The sequence below is a fragment of the Phytophthora infestans genome, genomic scaffold (assembly GCF_000142945.1).
Source record: "Phytophthora infestans T30-4 supercont1.44 genomic scaffold, whole genome shotgun sequence".
NCBI lineage: Eukaryota > Oomycota > Peronosporomycetes > Peronosporales > Peronosporaceae > Phytophthora > Phytophthora infestans.
In genome coordinates this window covers 546789-563109 of record NW_003303715.1, presented here as the reverse complement: position 1 = coordinate 563109, position 16321 = coordinate 546789, and the positions used below count along the sequence as shown (strand labels likewise).

Here is a 16321-nt window from a genome sequence, read left to right as displayed (position 1 = left end):
GGACATGTTGGCAGGCACCGTGCGATCCATCGCTACAGATGTGGTGGAGGCGGAGGCCACCTTACTAACTGCTGAAAAGGACACTGTAAACACACAGCACAATACTGACGGGAACGTTGACGATGAGACTGAGACGCACTGTGCAAATGGCGCATCTCCAGCGGATAAACCAAGTGTAGACGGTGGCAACAGCACACAAACCGCGGACATTGCATCGGTTCCTGCCAGCGATACAATTATTTCTGTTGACATTTCTTCCACAGATACTGCCAATATCTGTAATGACGCTCTAGCAACAAAGGAAAAGTCCTCTAAGCGACCTGCAACACATGAAGGAAAGGCAAAACCTACGCCAAAGAGACAGAAACGTGCAGAGTACTCAGTTGAGACTCGCGCATTGTGTGTTCGTCGACACCAAGCGGATGGAGCGTCCTATGCGACGATCTCCAAAGAATTGGGCATTCCTCACGACACTGTACGAGCTATAGTTCGCAAAGCCAAGCGCACAGGCAGCGTCGTCTCCGCGCCACGTAGTGGACGTCCTCGCAAAACCAGTGGGCTCGTTGACAATGTCATTCTGGAAGCTGTTAGATCCAACAAACAGTGTAGCGCGAAATCGATCCAAGAAGAATTATTGCGTGTGTATGGCGTCAAGTTGTCACCAGAGACCGTCAGACGACGTGTTCTTGAACACACAAAGCTGCGGATTCAGTCAATGTCTAACGGGGCAACAATAGATACAAGTACTGTGGCTCCAGAGACAGCGACGCCATCGTCGCAGAGTCGTTTAGCTGCTTTGGACACGTCTTTGTCAGATACCGTATCATTTCAGCATTTGCTTAATGGAGAAAGACAGTCTCGAGCTGGCTCTAAGCAGGAAGCAAGTGCACCTGACAGGACTTTGGATGCGGAAGAAGTACCTGATATATCAACCCAATCAAGCGAAAAACGCTCGACAAACAAACGTAAGAAGCGTGCCGAGTATAGTGTTGAAAAACGTGAGCAATGTGTCGCTCTGCATGCTCAAGGTCAAGGATATCGAAGTATCGGCAAGACGTTAAACATGCCGCACACGACTGTGCGCGCTATTGTGGAGAAGGCCCAGCGTACGGGGTCGGTTCTTCCTGCGAAACGCAGTGGCCGACCACGGAAAACAGACGCAATTGTGGATAAAGTCATCTTGCAGGCGGTAAAAAATAACGAGAGGAGCTCAGCACGGATCATTAAAGAGCAGCTACAGGCCGCATACGGTGTGCGCATTTCGTGTGAAACTATTCGGCGGCGTGTGAAAGACCACAGTCGTCAATGTATGACGTCAACTTCGGTTGCCTCTACTAACATGGCTCCCGTTTCAGTTGCAGTGGCATCTCTGACTGGAGAGGCAATGGCAAATTCTCCAGCTGCAACTTTGCTGACTTTTGGAGTGCAAATTTAAGTGTTGAAAATGTCATTTCAAGTATATTGCTTGTCTTCTAACCGAGTTTGCAACATAACAAAAAATGTTTCGGACTGCTCGATGCAAGAAACGAGCTATTGTGAGAGCGAAAAGCAGTTCGAAGCCGCTTTGACATGCTCACGCTGTAGCAGTAGGGCTTGAGCTAACGAGTTTACTGGCAGCTCCCACCATTGCGTCCTTGGCACGAGTAACGATGGATGGCGACAGTGCATTTTCTGTAGCTGTGATTTGCTGTTTCAAAGCTGGAAACCCGCTGAAACTCTCGCTCAAAGTCGATTTCACGACACCTTCCACCGTGTCGGTTGCCTTGAGAAAGCCACCACGCTTCTTCCTGCCAAACAAACCTCTTTTGGTCTTGTTCTCATCGGTATTTTTTTCTTTGTCGCCGAAGATCCCACCGTCGTCCTGGCTGTCGTCGTTGTCGTCGTGATGAAGAATACTTTCGATGATACCGGTGACACCTCCTAATACATCATTGTTCTGGTCAAAGATGCGGCCAGCCTGTTTCAAGTCGTTCATGGCGTCGACTGTTGCGTTCATGCTGATGCGGGCGGCATTGATCTCCGACTTGGTCGGGCTCTTGCTCCTTTTGATGCGTTTCGCCACGTACCGCAAGTCCGTTGTCGTGTCCTTGGCCACTCGAATGTCGTTCCTCATGAAATAATTGGACGTGCTACGGAAAAAAAGTCCGTGGCGTCGGTCGTATTTGCTGAGGTTCCGTTTCAGGATCTTGAGGCATTTGCTTGTGTCGTTGGCCGTCTGAAGTAGAAGCATCTCCAGCTTGGAGAACTCTTGTTCCACGGCTAGGGTGCGTTTGATGGCTTTACCCATGGTCGAATCTATTAGCTCTCCGCACTAGCTGCCACTTTTAAAAATGACAGCCGTATGAACAAATTTGCTGGCCGTTGGGCGTCTCTATAAACCGTTAGATGCTTCTTCTGCCAAGGATGTTGGCTGAGAGTGACAACTACGCGACAATGAGCTGGTGAACGCGGTATGTTTGGCATTTAATGATTTTCTTCAGATAGAGTCATATTGTGTCACCGGAGCTGATCGAGCTACATCGTGTTGGTAACTATCTACCACGGCTACGTTCTGCATTACTGATGAATGGGGTCGTTGTCGTGTGATCTTAGATTTTTATGACTAAAGCTTATTTGCATTTTGCGAATGCTTGAAGATTTTAAGAATGGAATGTCTTCTTTTGAAGCAGCCATTATTTCGGGGGCATTTCTCATTTCTCGTTAAGCCACCACGCTGTCCGCGCGGGTACATAATGGTCATTTTACAACGTGATTCCAAGCACACAAGCTGATAAAAGCACACCACAATCTCAAACCGACCATATCATCATGGGTAAACCCGACAACCGTAGCATCGCTGCTGAGAAGGAGTTCGCCTCTCTGGCGCAAGTGCTGGTCGAGAGTGCTAACGACGCGGCGCACTGTCTCAAGGTGCTTAAAAAGAACCTGACGGAGTACGATAGTCGACATGGCAACCGCTTCCGGGGCACGGCCAAGTCGTACTTGCGGAGTGATATCCGCAACGCGAAGGACGTATCGGCGGAACTTCAGCACGTGGCGCATAAGATCAACAAAAGCCACAAATGCTCCAAAAAGGAGATAGCCTCAGCCCGGAAGCACATGAACGCTACATCCAACGCTTTGGACATCTTGAAGACGACGGCCCGCAACTACGATGAAAAGCATGGACACGCGACAGGCGTCAAGGGCGCCATCAAAAATGCCGTTGACGGTTCGCACGACAACGACATCAACGCGAGGGCGGACTATCATGGGGACCATCACCATGGTGGGATTCTAGGCAGTTCAGATACCGTTGAAGAACTCGTGAAGACAACTCTGCGAAACAACTTAAACCTCAGCGTACTGATCTACCAGATCAACACTGCGGAGAAAGCGATGTCGCCATCCATTGTTGAGAAAGCTAAGGAAGCGATGCACGGGGTAAAGGAGAAATTGACGGGGGACCCGACTCGCAGACACTCAATTACTTCGTAAAAAGTTGTGATGCCCAAGCAAGACGGGGATTATTTTTTCATTACAAATAAGTAGTGCGCTTGCTGCATTTTTGCAACTTGCATGCTACAACAATGACGAAAACAATTGCACTTTATTATTCGACGATTATGATGGGCTTTCTATTTTTAATTTGCACAAAATATCCTAATGAAGCCAAGCGAAATTGTAGAAATAGAGTTTCTAGACTATGTCTTCAGCTTTACGATGAGTTTGCGTGGAGCTTGTGGCTCCGTTATGCGAATGAATTTGTCTGTGACGTTTTTTTCTTCATGTTTTGAGCTACGGTTTATTTTTTTATTTATCAAACTCACACACACATACACGGTGTTCTGCTTTGCATTACACGGGGTTGCTAGCCGTCGACGTTGCAGCGTTCGACTTGTCAGCTGGAGGTGGGAGCTCACGCATCATACTCACGGCATCTTCGGCCGAAATGGTCGGATCATTTGCCAGAATGCGCTTCAGTAGGTTCGTGGCAGCCAAAAGATCATACAAACGGCTCTTGGCGTTGGCAATGGCAAAACGCACTCCGCGTACCGCCAGCTTCTCCTGCGTGTCCGACAACACCTGGATCGTCGTGGCGTCCATGTCGTTCATGTGGAACGTGTCCAGCACTACTCCGCGTGTGGTGATACCCAGCGTCGACAGACGCACCATCTCTCGCTCAATGAAATGAGCCACACGTTCGCAATTGGCAAAATAGAGCGAACTTTCCACACGAACGGCAATTACGTCACCCAAATTGTTCGCTTCGGGGAAATTTTCACGGTCGACAAAGCTGCCATTATCCAGCTCCCCCAGAATGGCAACAGGTTGCACCTTGGACTTCCACATAAGTGCCAAGACGCAACAGACAATCGACGCGATGAGACCGTTGAGCACACCTAGACCCAAAGTCAATGCGAACGAGGCTGCCCATACGAAAAACTCATCACATTTGACACGGTAGAGCCATTTGGCCTCACGGAACTCGACCAGAGTCCAACCTGCCACAATGATAATTGAGGCTAGTGTGGCACTTGGCAAGTAGTACAGTGTGCTCGTAAGTGTGTACAGAGCAAGCACCACGATGAGACACGTGAAGATCGAGGCTAGTTGCGTGTGTGCGTTCTGCAAGTTCACGGCCGTCCGAGACATACCGCCCGTGGGGGGCATGGCTTGGAAGAATCCGCATACGACACTAGCAGCGCCAATACCGGTTAATTCTTGCTCTGTGTTAATATCCTCGCCACGTTGGATAGCAAGACGCTTGGACATGGCAATACTGGATAGAAATACCACTACGGATACCGTCAACGCATGGTACATGATAGTACCGAAGCGGTCACCGTCAATAAGGTGTGACGTGAAGCCGTACCATGGCACTTTTGGCTCCGGGAAGCCTCCAGGGATCTCACCTGTGAGTTTCAGGTGCGAAGGTCCAAGAATGTAGCCAACAATGCCGCCAAAGATGCAGACGACGAGAGGACCCAAGTCACAGAGTGTACGCATGAGGAAGATTGCGAGGAGAACTCCCTTGGACCTGGGAGGCTGCTCTACTTTACCAGCATCCGCCAACGACTCACGTTCCTCCTGGGGCGTGTGCTGAGTGTGGTAGGCATTGAATTGCTGGTCTGTAAGGGAAAATCCGTGGCCGGAATTGGCCGGTTGCTGTTGGATAAATTTTTCCTCTTCGTCTGGTTTCCCTTTCTCTTTGACCTGTGGCGTGTCACTCTCGAATAGTTGCATAAGGACGGGAGATGGGAAGAAGCGTCTTTTGATCATCTTGACGGCGATAAGATAGGCACAGGACACTGCGGCCACTGCGAAGGCGTTCAGGTTGGTATCTCCAATGTGTTCCAAGATTTGCACCACTTTTGCAGGTGGATATTCCTGAGATTTCAGCTTGAGACCCAACGCATTGGGCACTTGTGACAGCATAATGAGCAGCCCACCGGCCGAGATGAAGCCGCCCATGACTGGACGAGAGAAGAAGTCGGCGATTTGACTGAGATTCAGTATACGGACCAGAAGCAGAACACAGCCACTGACAAAGGCCATGAAGATGCCCGTGGCCACACGTTCGTCATCGTCTTCAATGTCCTCGAGGGTCGAGCCTACGAGTAGAGACACCTCGGAGCCACTGGCCACGGATAATACCGTACTGGAACCGAAGATGGCGTAGACCAATGGAGCTGTGGCGGCTGTGTACAGACCGTGGTGCGCCGGCACGTGCATGATGGTGGAGAGCGACACTTCTTGCGGAATGAGCATCATGGCCACAGTGATACCGGCCACGATATCGAACTTGAGGTCGCGTTGGATGCTGTAGTTGGGCAGCCAACGGAAGATCGGAGCGTAGTGCTGCACCTTTTGTTGCCATGTGGGCTTGGGCATCGCGTAGCGGTCACTCACGCGGCGCGGTTGCATCCCGGTCAGTGCGCTGAGCCAAGACATTGCGGAAAATCGGTGAAAACTGCACTTGCGGGGCTCGAGGCAAAAACCGAAATGGCAAACTGGTAAAAGTGCAAAATGTTCAAAACTCAAGTGGGATCAAGGCTTGGCCAGTCACTGGCCGCCAGTGTTGAACGCGAGTACCGGTATGTGCGAGGTGGCGGGTTTTGCACTGCGTTGACTGTCTCTGAACCAGTGATTGGCGATACCCACCGAGATTCTGACCAATCAGCACAATGATCCGGTTGCCGTCAAGGAAATTGAAAAAGGCTGGCTACTGGCATCCGCTTGGCCAGATTAACGTCAGCGCGTCGAGATGGACGGGGCTTTATGCGAAGCAAACAGTGTCGGAGCACTGTACTGTACAGGATCCACGAAGTTCACCGGATGAGTCATGCGGAGCAAATCGAGATATGACCGATGCCATCGGTCCGATGGTCATACGTTCAGCTGACCTGAAACCGTGTGGTGCAGCACCACTTTTTAATTTAGTTCGCCCATTCTATCGGCATGGATTATTTTTCATGACACGGGATGCTGCAATGGAGTTTCTCTGCCAGCTCTCTGGAAATCGTAAGATCATGATTCGGAGGGCAAAACTGATTTACTTTAAGATGCCAAACGCTATTTTAGACTTTAGACGAATTGTTGTCATTTGAAATGACTCAGCTCTTGCTACCCGCCTTATCGAAGAAGAGACGACTGTCTGCAAACTCGTCATTTTTTTTGGAGCTCAGACTACATTTCTGTCCGGACTAAAGAAATACTAATAAATAATTATTAGTATTTCTTCTTAAACATAAGCTTGCTTGTCGATCATTAAATCCTTACGCAGCATTTTAAATTTTAAATTCGTAGACATTTGGCCCTTCAAATACGTAAGCAGCTGAGTGTTCACATCACACGATTGATCCACCGCATCTCGAAGCTGATCGAGCAACGTCATGATGCTTGCTTGCGTTTAAAGCGAATCGTGCTGGTATATTTTAGTGAGCAATTGCTTCATCGCGCGTAATAGTTTAGCTCGACATCAGTGTCGGAGTCCTCCATATCGGAGCTGCTGTCACCGTGACTGGATCCGCCCTCCAAATGATCGTTGGCTCCGTCCCCATTTTTGTTGCCATCATCTCTAAGGCTCTGATACGCGCCCGAAGGAAGCGGCGACTGTCCCCCCCCCCGTGAGATTGCGATGTCGTCGATAGTCTCAATGATAGCGGGTTACATTCGTTGTGGCGGAGCGGTAGCAGCTCGTTCGGCTCATCTTCGTCACGTCGGACCGATAGCGATTGCTCCTGTAGAGACACCGTTGCCTGGTAGCGTGGCATCGGTGTCCCAGACCGCCCAAAACCCTGGTTGTGCTACCCTTTTTTGTCTCCAAAGTAGTTCACAAGCAGCGGTCGGTCAGTAAGAAGGACAACGTATCAAATCTAACCAAAATCTACGAATTGCATACAAACAATACTAACAGCACCGTAACTTGTAGATTTGCACTTAAACTAGTGACAGCTTCACCCAAATTTCCACGTGCCCACAGCCAATCATTCTAGAACCACGATAGGATTCACCACATCTAACCACGTCTTTCTACTCAGTTCCTATAAAGCTTACGAGCACCTCAACCAAGCCCCCACGCGCCTGCTCACCAAGAATGCCTCGCCGACTAGACTGGATGCTCCTTGCCCAAAGCCTGTCCCTCAACGACGCCAACCTACTGCTCGACACGTTTAAAGCTACTGCTGTCATGAAGAGCGATGTTGATCCATGCACTTTGTGTGCGGTTCCAGAACCGCACAACATGAGGGTGCGGCTGCTACGCTGCTCCTGCGAGGCGTGCGCCAACAAAGTCCCGTACACTCGATGCACGTGGAGAGGGAAAACGCAGCAGTGTTGTGTGCTGGACATCGTGACTGTGTGGGAGGCTGGAACTCATGCAAGTCGCCGCCAGCCTGAGAGGCGTATTCGGCTGACAGAGCCAATGAAGGTGGTTGCCAGGGAAATGGCGGCTCACCACCTACGCCCTATCCGGATTCGAAACGCGCTTCTCCGCCGTTTCAACCTTAGCCAGAACAGCTTGCCATCTCTTGCAGTGGTGCAGCGATTTGTTCACCATTATCGCGCTGCCCACCTAGGCGGCAGCGACTTCTGGGATGATGTCTCGAACTTCGTGCGCAAGAGGGGCTTCACGGGCCAAGAAGAATTGAATGAAGGCTTTACTTTCACATGGAAAACGGATGGTGATGGCCGTCCGGTTGTAGGTACTGGCACCGACATGGATTCGTTTGTTGTGGGGCTGTCGTCTAAGAAATTGCTGCAGCGATGTGATCAAGATCCGGCAGCTTATGTGCTACACGTTGATGCTACATTCAAGCTCAATCAGGTCAACTACCCTGTCATCGTTGTCGGAATATCTGACTGCATGAGAACGTTTCATCTCCTGGCCGTGTTCATCTCGTCGCAGCGGACAAAGGTTCAATACGTTGAAGCTTTGTCGGCGCTGAAGCGAGTATTTCGATCCGTGACCGGGCATGATCTAGCCCCTCGTTTCGTCATGGTCGATGCAGACGAAGCTCAGCTGAACGGCATCGAAGAAGTTATTGCCTCCTCTATCGATGGAGCCAAGCCTGTTGGCTTGATGTGTTACTTCCACGTGCTGGCAAAGGTTCACGAAAAGACTCGTGCACTTGAGCCTTTGCTTGCTGCCCGTGTAATGCGCGACATCGCTGACCTGCACTTTACTGCTACTGCGGGCGCGTATACTGAGAAGAAGACGAATCTTTTGTCCGACTGAGAGGGAGACACCAGGCTCACGGCGTTTACTGCTTACTTCAAGAAGCAGTGGCTGGACAGCAGGTTTCATCGCTGGCAAGTGTTCCACACCCAACCAGGCTTCGCCACGACTAATAATCCCGTCGAGCAGTACAACCGGGCCTTGAAGAGAGACTATACACTGCACTCACGCCTCAAGATGGGTGCGCTGATAGAGCAGCTGCTGCAGTGCTGCCGCACTGAGAGTTTGAAGGAGAAAGCATTCGCTTTGGAAGTCACCCCCTCACCTGTCCTCGTACGACGTGCATGTGACCTTGAGCGAGCACACAAGATACGTGAGCTTGTATCAGGTCGATCCCGTGTGTCTTTCTTGTTGAATAACGCACCTTGTGAAGAAGACCATGTGTACGTGGCCTCAGAGCTTTGCGACCGAGTGTACGACCCGCAAGCACGACGCACTAGCGAGTCATTACCTGTCACGTCCCGTCTCAGCGTCCAGGCAGCACGTGCTGAAGTGCGCGGCATGCCAGGTGAAGGCTGGCGGGTCAACGTGCTGTGCCGCCATTGTCCTTGCGAATATTACCTGTAGTTCGGTGTGTGCACACACCCTGTGTTCGCAATGCATGTGCGTGGTTTGCTGGATCTATCAAAGCGCAAGAAGCTAGCCTATCGTGGCTCGAACAAGGCTCTGCGTGCTCAAAGCGAGCGTCAACTAGCAGGAAGGCCTATTGGCAACAGCACAGCATTGCACAGAGAATAATGTCAGGAATCTCAAGTAAACAAATAGAACGAGAGACTCTTTACCTTTCCTAAATGCTCCTACCGTTCCTGTTGATTCTTGCCTTCGCATCGTGCTGGTCTCCCCCCATCCGTCCTGGCACCAGGTAGCAGCGCATGCACCAGCTCGCCTCGCGCAATTTCCTCACTGCTGCTTCACCACGACGCGCCATATCCCGCACACTTCCCCTGCATTGCTCGGTTGCTTCACCGAGCAGGCTGCCCCGCGCAACAAACCCTCCGTGGCGCCGTCGTGTCGAGCAGCGTCCCGCACAATGTCCCCTCCTGGTGCAGCGCAGCCTGGTGCCAAATCTTTTGTGGAGCCGGAGCGACCTCCCCGACCTCGACACCTAACCCTGTCGCCCTGTCAGCCAGCGCTCTGCGTGTGCGCCGCGGCGTCCATGTCCACGCCCATCTTAGTGGCATTGTACATCGTTGGGTGGCGCACGACTTCACTTTCGGTGTTTTTCGTATTTTGACAGTAAGAAGGGTCCGCGATAGCCTTCTCTTTGTTTCCGGTAGACACCTCATCCGCTCAAATATCTGCAAACTGCGCCTTCAAGGCTTGATATTTTTTTTTACTTGGTTGGTAGTTGCTGTAAGATGGCGCTTCTTGTTCAACTTGCGCCGAACTTTTTCCCATAGCATGGAAAGCTGCGCTCGCGCATTGTTCTTGGGAAAGCTGGGCCCATGGGTAACTATTTGGACTTGTACTACAACAAGTCTTGTAGTAGTGTCTTTTCTCGGACATCCGACCAAACCAGCCGAGGACTGTGCGTGTCTCTGACATCTCAAAGGCACGTGATAGGGAGCCCGTCTGAGAGAAAATGTGACGAGGCACATTGCCCATCCGAGCCCATGTCACACCATGTCACCCCATATCAGCGCATGACGGCCCATTTGATGACCATGTTGTGCCCGTTTCGACGAGAGGTAGTGACCAAAGTATGCGCGAATGACGTATAGCCGCAAGAATTTATTTTGCGTCTGACACACAAAGTGACACACTGGATGAGTTTGAGGTACAACTTCCCTCTCAACGCCACACCCATGTACTCAAATAAACCTTTGTACTCATACGAATCTGACAATGTGCAGCCCGCCTGACACGATGTGTTATGCAGACACATCGTCAGCTGCGGAATGCATAGCTGGAAACACTTGGAGTTAAACAAACACTTTCATTCATAGCTATTATAACAATATTAACGAGCACTTAGAACTAGAAGAGCAGTATGCATTAAAAGTTAGCTAGACAAGCTAGACACACATTGTCATGTACCTGTAGCGCAGGTACTGAATACTCTTCTTGTCGAGACAACCCGGTGTGTCCGCCCCAGCGAATACCTCGAGCGCTAGCAGCACATATATGCCGCAGCTGTAACTGTCGGTCTGGATCCCCAACTGAGGCTCATATGTTTGGATGCGGATCCTGTGCTTGTCGCGACCCGGGACCATCAATGAGAGATTATGAACAGCAGTGCGGAGGCCAATCCTGTACGACGAATCCATTGGATCGTACGTATACAAAATTCGAGCGCTCATATCGAACATGATCGCACACCAGTGGTTGCCGTGGGCATTCACTGGTATTATGACCTTCTCAAAGGATAGCCCGAGCAATAAATCGGCTAGTCTATCGTTGTCCAATGTCACTTTCGTTAGGGACTCAACCATTATCAGATAGAAGCTCCCCACAACCATGGACGACTTTGTTCCAAAACCTTTCTCCAACAGGTGTACCATCGTCGTGTCACCCAAGCAGCCTTTAGCAGCGATCTCCAGCATTTCTGTCTACAGAAGATTACATTATAGTTGGTTAGAGGTGAGTGGACATAGTTCATGTCTGGTGTTCGTACCTCAGGTGCCAGCAACTGGGATCGTTTGACCTTGGCCTTCATGTCTGGATCCTCCTGAGTCTTAAACGCAGGGGGCATTGGGATGTCAAAGTTAATCGCCTGGCACGATCTGACCACTCTGTCTACAAGGTGAACCGTCTGGATGGAGATATGATATCTCTTCATTGTAGCAAGCGTGCTAGTTTTGAATACTCCTAGGTCAGGAATTTTCACACCAACTTCGGGTTCTGAGAGGTGCTCGCTCGCTGTCGGCAGTGCAGTCACCTTCTTTGTGCATTTGCGGAGTGGATCCTTCGGGAAGACGCGTACTAGCTCATCTGCATCAATAATCGTCTTGCTAGCCGGTAATTTCGCCAGCTTATACGCAATCGGGGCCTTGACATTCTTGTCCACCATCAGCACCTTGTACTTGATCACTGTTGATGAAGCCGATGTGTACGTTGGATTGACCTCCAGCGCTCAAGCCAGCGTGGCGATCGTCATGTTCTTGCTGTGCATCTCCGAACCATCTTTAGTCATGAGAACCGCAAGGTTTTGCTCTTTTCTAGCAGCTTTGGGCTTGGTCTTCGGTCTCCCTCTCGACCGCGGAGGAGATGCAACGTCAAATGCGTCGGAATCATCCTCCAAACGAACAGGTCTGGTGATCTGCTCAGGTGGGCCAGTTGGTGTCCCCGATTGTGCGGATGGTTGGGTGCTCTCTTCAGATGGACCAGACGGTCTCGCAGCCGTTTGAGATGGGCTATATGGCCTCGTATGGGTCTGCGTACAGGCAGAAATACTATATTTACCAGCAGAAGTCTCCACACGCCGATCAGGTTCGTCCACTTCGACACTCGTGGTTTGCTCTGCATCAGCGACTTCTACAGTCTGATCAATATCAGCACCTGTGGCACCCTCATTTGGCTCTGTGACTTCCAAGGGCTCATCTGAATCCATGTTGCTTGTTATATCAATTGCAGTATCCTCCTCGACAGTTTCATCTTGACCGAGATGATTCCTCGCTATTGCCACGCTTGAAGAGACGTGCAACTTCCTCCAGCGATTTGATAGCTGCGCGATATTGAGCCATACCCATGCCGCTCATTGTATCTGCGATGGTGCTGGCAACCGCTTGCGCTTCACAAAATTTTCGATTTGAATCCCATGGACGGTCTTAATCACGGAGAGCTTTGCGAACCGCGAAAGATTTTCCGGTCAAACGTTCCAACGTAGTTTCTGAATTCAGCGACGATAGCAGCCACCGTGACGGAAGAATTTGTGGGGGGATAATCACCTCCATTTTTAGAGCTTTGGGGAGATAATACACGCGTCGGCATGGAAGCAGGCGCGTCGACATAAAGAGACAGAAACACTGCCAAGTCTGCTTGTTCACTGAGTATTCAACGCCTGGTTCATCGAGCACCTCATCATCAACAGCTTCGTTCTTGACAAACACGATCCCAGGCACTGCTTCGTAACATGTGTACCGTGCACGCGCACCAAGTGCGTAAGAGTACTACTCAAAAATAAGTTCGCAAGCGTGTTCGCTAACGAGATTGGCCACGAGAGCCATCTCGCGGTCGTACTTTGCGTTATGAACCATCCCAATCTTAGCGACTTGGGCTCGAAATCTTTGCTCGTTGCGTGTCTGGTAGCAAATGATCGAGGCGACGCATTCATCCAAGCCCATGTGGCTATTCATCGTGTCCTTCAACTGTTTCCAGGACGACTCCAATCTGTTATTCGTGTTGTTACCTCACGTGACGGCATTTGTCCGTTCAAAGGCACACCACATCGGCTTGCAGTTGTCCCAGTTTCTCTGAAAGTACAGCTCAAACGGGTGCGCCGTGGGATTGGTCTCAACCCGCACATCTGGCGTCGACGTACTCAGCGATGTCGCTAGGGATGAGGTGGCTTGGTCTCCGTCTAACTCCATCTGGAGCCCATCTGACTCAATCCGGGAACCATCTGGGCCATCGGAGCCCAACAGTGTATCAGGCATGGTGGCAGTGGCTCGGGATTGTGGACGTGATCCAATCAAGAGAAGGTGCCGCATGTAGTTCTGGTGCTTCTCAAACTCATGCTCGGACTTCGCATAAACCAATAATGGAAGCAGACTACGGAGCTGGGACTTCTGCCATTGAGAAAGCCCGTAAATCGAGGATGCCAGTTGTTTGCGCAGATACTTGATCACGTGGAACTGACAAAGAAGAGCAATCACCCCAGGGAATGTCTGGCGGAGTACTCCAATCTCCGTAAAATTCTTGTCCACAACAACGCATTGAAGCTTGGGCCAATCGGGATTTGCCGTCTTGAACTGTTCTACAGCAGTCAGAAGCGTGGAAGCCCTCTCGCTCTGCATGATGGAGTGCTAAACGAACTGGCCTTTGCCAAAGGCATCGTGAATCATAAACGAAAGCACCTTGTACTTCGATGCATTTGTCCCGTGTGTCGCGTCAATCAGCAACACTTCAGGGAAGTAGTGAAACAATTCACGCATGTGCTTTGACTGCAGATATATACAGATTGCTATATTCTTCATAACCACACAGAAAACGTTGGATTAATAAATACCAGTGAAAGCAGTGCACACAAGAAAAGCCGATTCAAACCTTTGCTTGCTGTTTCTCCACGAAAATACGACCTGCATTGCCTGGTGCTTCGCAAAATTCAATCATCCACTTTTTCAAGCGCTGGGCACTTGTCGTATGCCCCTGATCGCGCGCCTTGAGCTTGGCAACAAGGTTGTGGACATCCCGGATTGTCATGTTGCGATCCGAGTTGTCCAGTAGGTACTGGAGTATACTCTTCTTGTTTGCACCTGCACGTCGAAGAACGTTGACTGTGTCCGCAACAGCAGGCGGGATAGATGTCCGTACCCAAGAGTATTGTTCGTACGTGAGCTTGTTCAGTGGGTGGTTGTGCTGCCGCTTGGCCATCGTAACGAACAGGCCAAACACGGGGTCGTCAGGTATCCCATTCACAACCCGCACGCAAGCGTTGATTTACAAACATTGAGGGACAAATTAGTCTGCAAACCCACACCGTCTAAGAACAGATTTGGATAGTCTGGACACGTCTGCAGGTTACGGAAACCTCGGTGCCCACCCGAGCCCATCTAAATCCAGCTGGCAAGCAAACATAAGTATTCGCCTTACCTGCGCACCGCACTTAATGCGCCGAGTCTCCTGTCGCGGTCGCTTTCCCTGACCGTGAGACTTGAGCGTACCACCATGCTTACAGACCAGAGTCTTGTTGTAGTACCCCCATTACTCCGGAATAGCCGGCGCTTTTGATCCGGCTGCCTTGATCTTGTTGTTTCTCTCTGCTATCTTGCTGTTCGTGCGAACGCGAAAACTGTGCGGCAAATACACAAAAACAAACGTCAAACTGTGTGCCATAGTAAATTCCATGAGAAACACGACCATACCTGGTATGTTTGTTGCATGTACTCGTCCAGGTATGCATGCAGTTCTTCCCACGAATCGAAGCGCGTCTGTCCCAACGGAGGGGCGAGGACACAGTCCGAGCTTTCCGACGACCCATGGCTTTGCGTGTCCACTTGACTGGACGTGTCGGATCTGGGCGTGCGTGAGCTGTCGGATGATAGCGTCCATCCCTCGTCGCTGACGTTGCTGCCGCTGTTGTTGCTCTGGTTGTCGTCGCTTGCCGTCACGTGCGCCCTGCGCTTCTGCGCCAATCGCGGGCGGCGCTCCATTTTGGGCGCGAAAATCTTTCGAATGAAAGGGGGAGGCGGCGCAATGCCACTCTATCTCTTTTGAGGCACTCTCATTCGAGGTAAGGTATACGTGAGGTATACAATACGCTCCGTACGGATGGATCCGAATTGGGGATAGGGTTATGCAGAAAATGAACTCTGCAGAAAGCCAGGCTCCCTTGTCACTCTCCATCTCAAAAAGGGATTTAAAACTGACTCCCACCACAATTAGTAAAAACAATATTAGCGGTAAAAGCAGTATTACCACTTCGACCCTTCGAATTTTTTAATCTCTGCTCGCTAATCGTTTTTTACTACATCGACCCCGCCTTTCAACCTTTAAACGATAACGGGGATATTTTTTTAGAAAAGAAATGCTTCATAGAAGAATAAAAGGAGTATCGCTATCGTTGATGATGTTTAGGGAGGGAGTTCGATGAATGGTAGAGCTGCTATATTTAATTTTAAGAGAGATAATACAGAACTACACCACCAGATGTAATGCCCAACTCTCGAGGGTTTATGATGTATTTGACCTCATCCATTTTGTGCTTCCCGATTTACTAACTCTTAGGCGATTTGCCATTTTCAAATGACGATGGATTTTTATTTAAATCCCTCAGTATATCGCCTGATGACTTTGTATTCTGGTCGAATTTCATATACTCCTACTTCAGAGATATATCCTGGTTCAGACCACGAGATAGCCAACCCCATTGCGAAACGACCCCAGCGCATCAGGTTAGATCTCCTTTTTCAGACTGCACAAATAGGACGCCTCCGGCTAAAGAGGGCCACCACTCGTTGCAAGAAAGGCGTCATGGTGCGTACTCCTGGCCCGCTGGAAGGGCACCAGGACAGCAAGCAGGAAAAATTAAAACCACTGGAAGCGGCAAAAAAGCAAAGCAGCTCAAGAGGGTTGCGATAACGTATCACCCCATACGTGACGTGATTGAATTCCAAGATGCTATTGTTGCTAGGGATTAAATACACATGACTACTGTCAATAGCTTATATCCTACTCTGTCGCAAAACCACGTTCCGGCGAAAACGCTACAGCCAACTGGATCGACCAACGCAACCTTATTCGCAAAATGTGCGAAAGCGGCTACGGTTCTCACTGTAATGATCGCTAGCTAGGCCGGATATTGAGGGGTACATTTCGGTTTGGATACACGCTCTTAGAAACAAAGGTGCTCGGGTTACGGGGTCAATGGTTTGCATGCACGCTAAAGACCTCTACGACAACGCCTAGCTTCCACAAGTGAAATTTACTGTGTCGCACACGTGG

General features: G+C 50.2%; 3 protein-coding genes across 3 annotated transcripts; 1 reads left to right on the top strand and 2 right to left on the bottom strand.

Annotated features, from left to right (window-relative positions):
• Window positions 1–1433: 1433 nt before the first annotated feature.
• Window positions 1434–2296, bottom strand: PITG_16466 (sporulation induced hypothetical protein; the record flags this gene model as incomplete). Its single annotated transcript, XM_002897453.1, has 1 exon — window positions 1434–2296. One exon carries the CDS (start codon window positions 2285–2287, stop codon window positions 1574–1576), a length of 714 nt encoding a protein of 237 aa, XP_002897499.1.
• Window positions 2297–2755: 459 nt separating this feature from the next.
• Window positions 2756–3477, top strand: PITG_16465 (uncharacterized protein; the record flags this gene model as incomplete). The annotated part of the gene is made up of 1 exon (XM_002897452.1): window positions 2756–3477. The coding sequence occupies one exon, from the start codon at window positions 2809–2811 to the stop codon at window positions 3475–3477; it is 669 nt and encodes a 222-aa protein (XP_002897498.1).
• Window positions 3478–3837: 360 nt separating this feature from the next.
• On the bottom strand, window positions 3838–5934 carry PITG_16464 (Sulfate Permease (SulP) Family; the record flags this gene model as incomplete). Its single annotated transcript, XM_002897451.1, has 1 exon — window positions 3838–5934. The coding sequence occupies one exon, from the start codon at window positions 5932–5934 to the stop codon at window positions 3838–3840; it is 2097 nt and encodes a 698-aa protein (XP_002897497.1).
• Between the last annotated feature and the right edge of the window lie 10387 nt (window positions 5935–16321).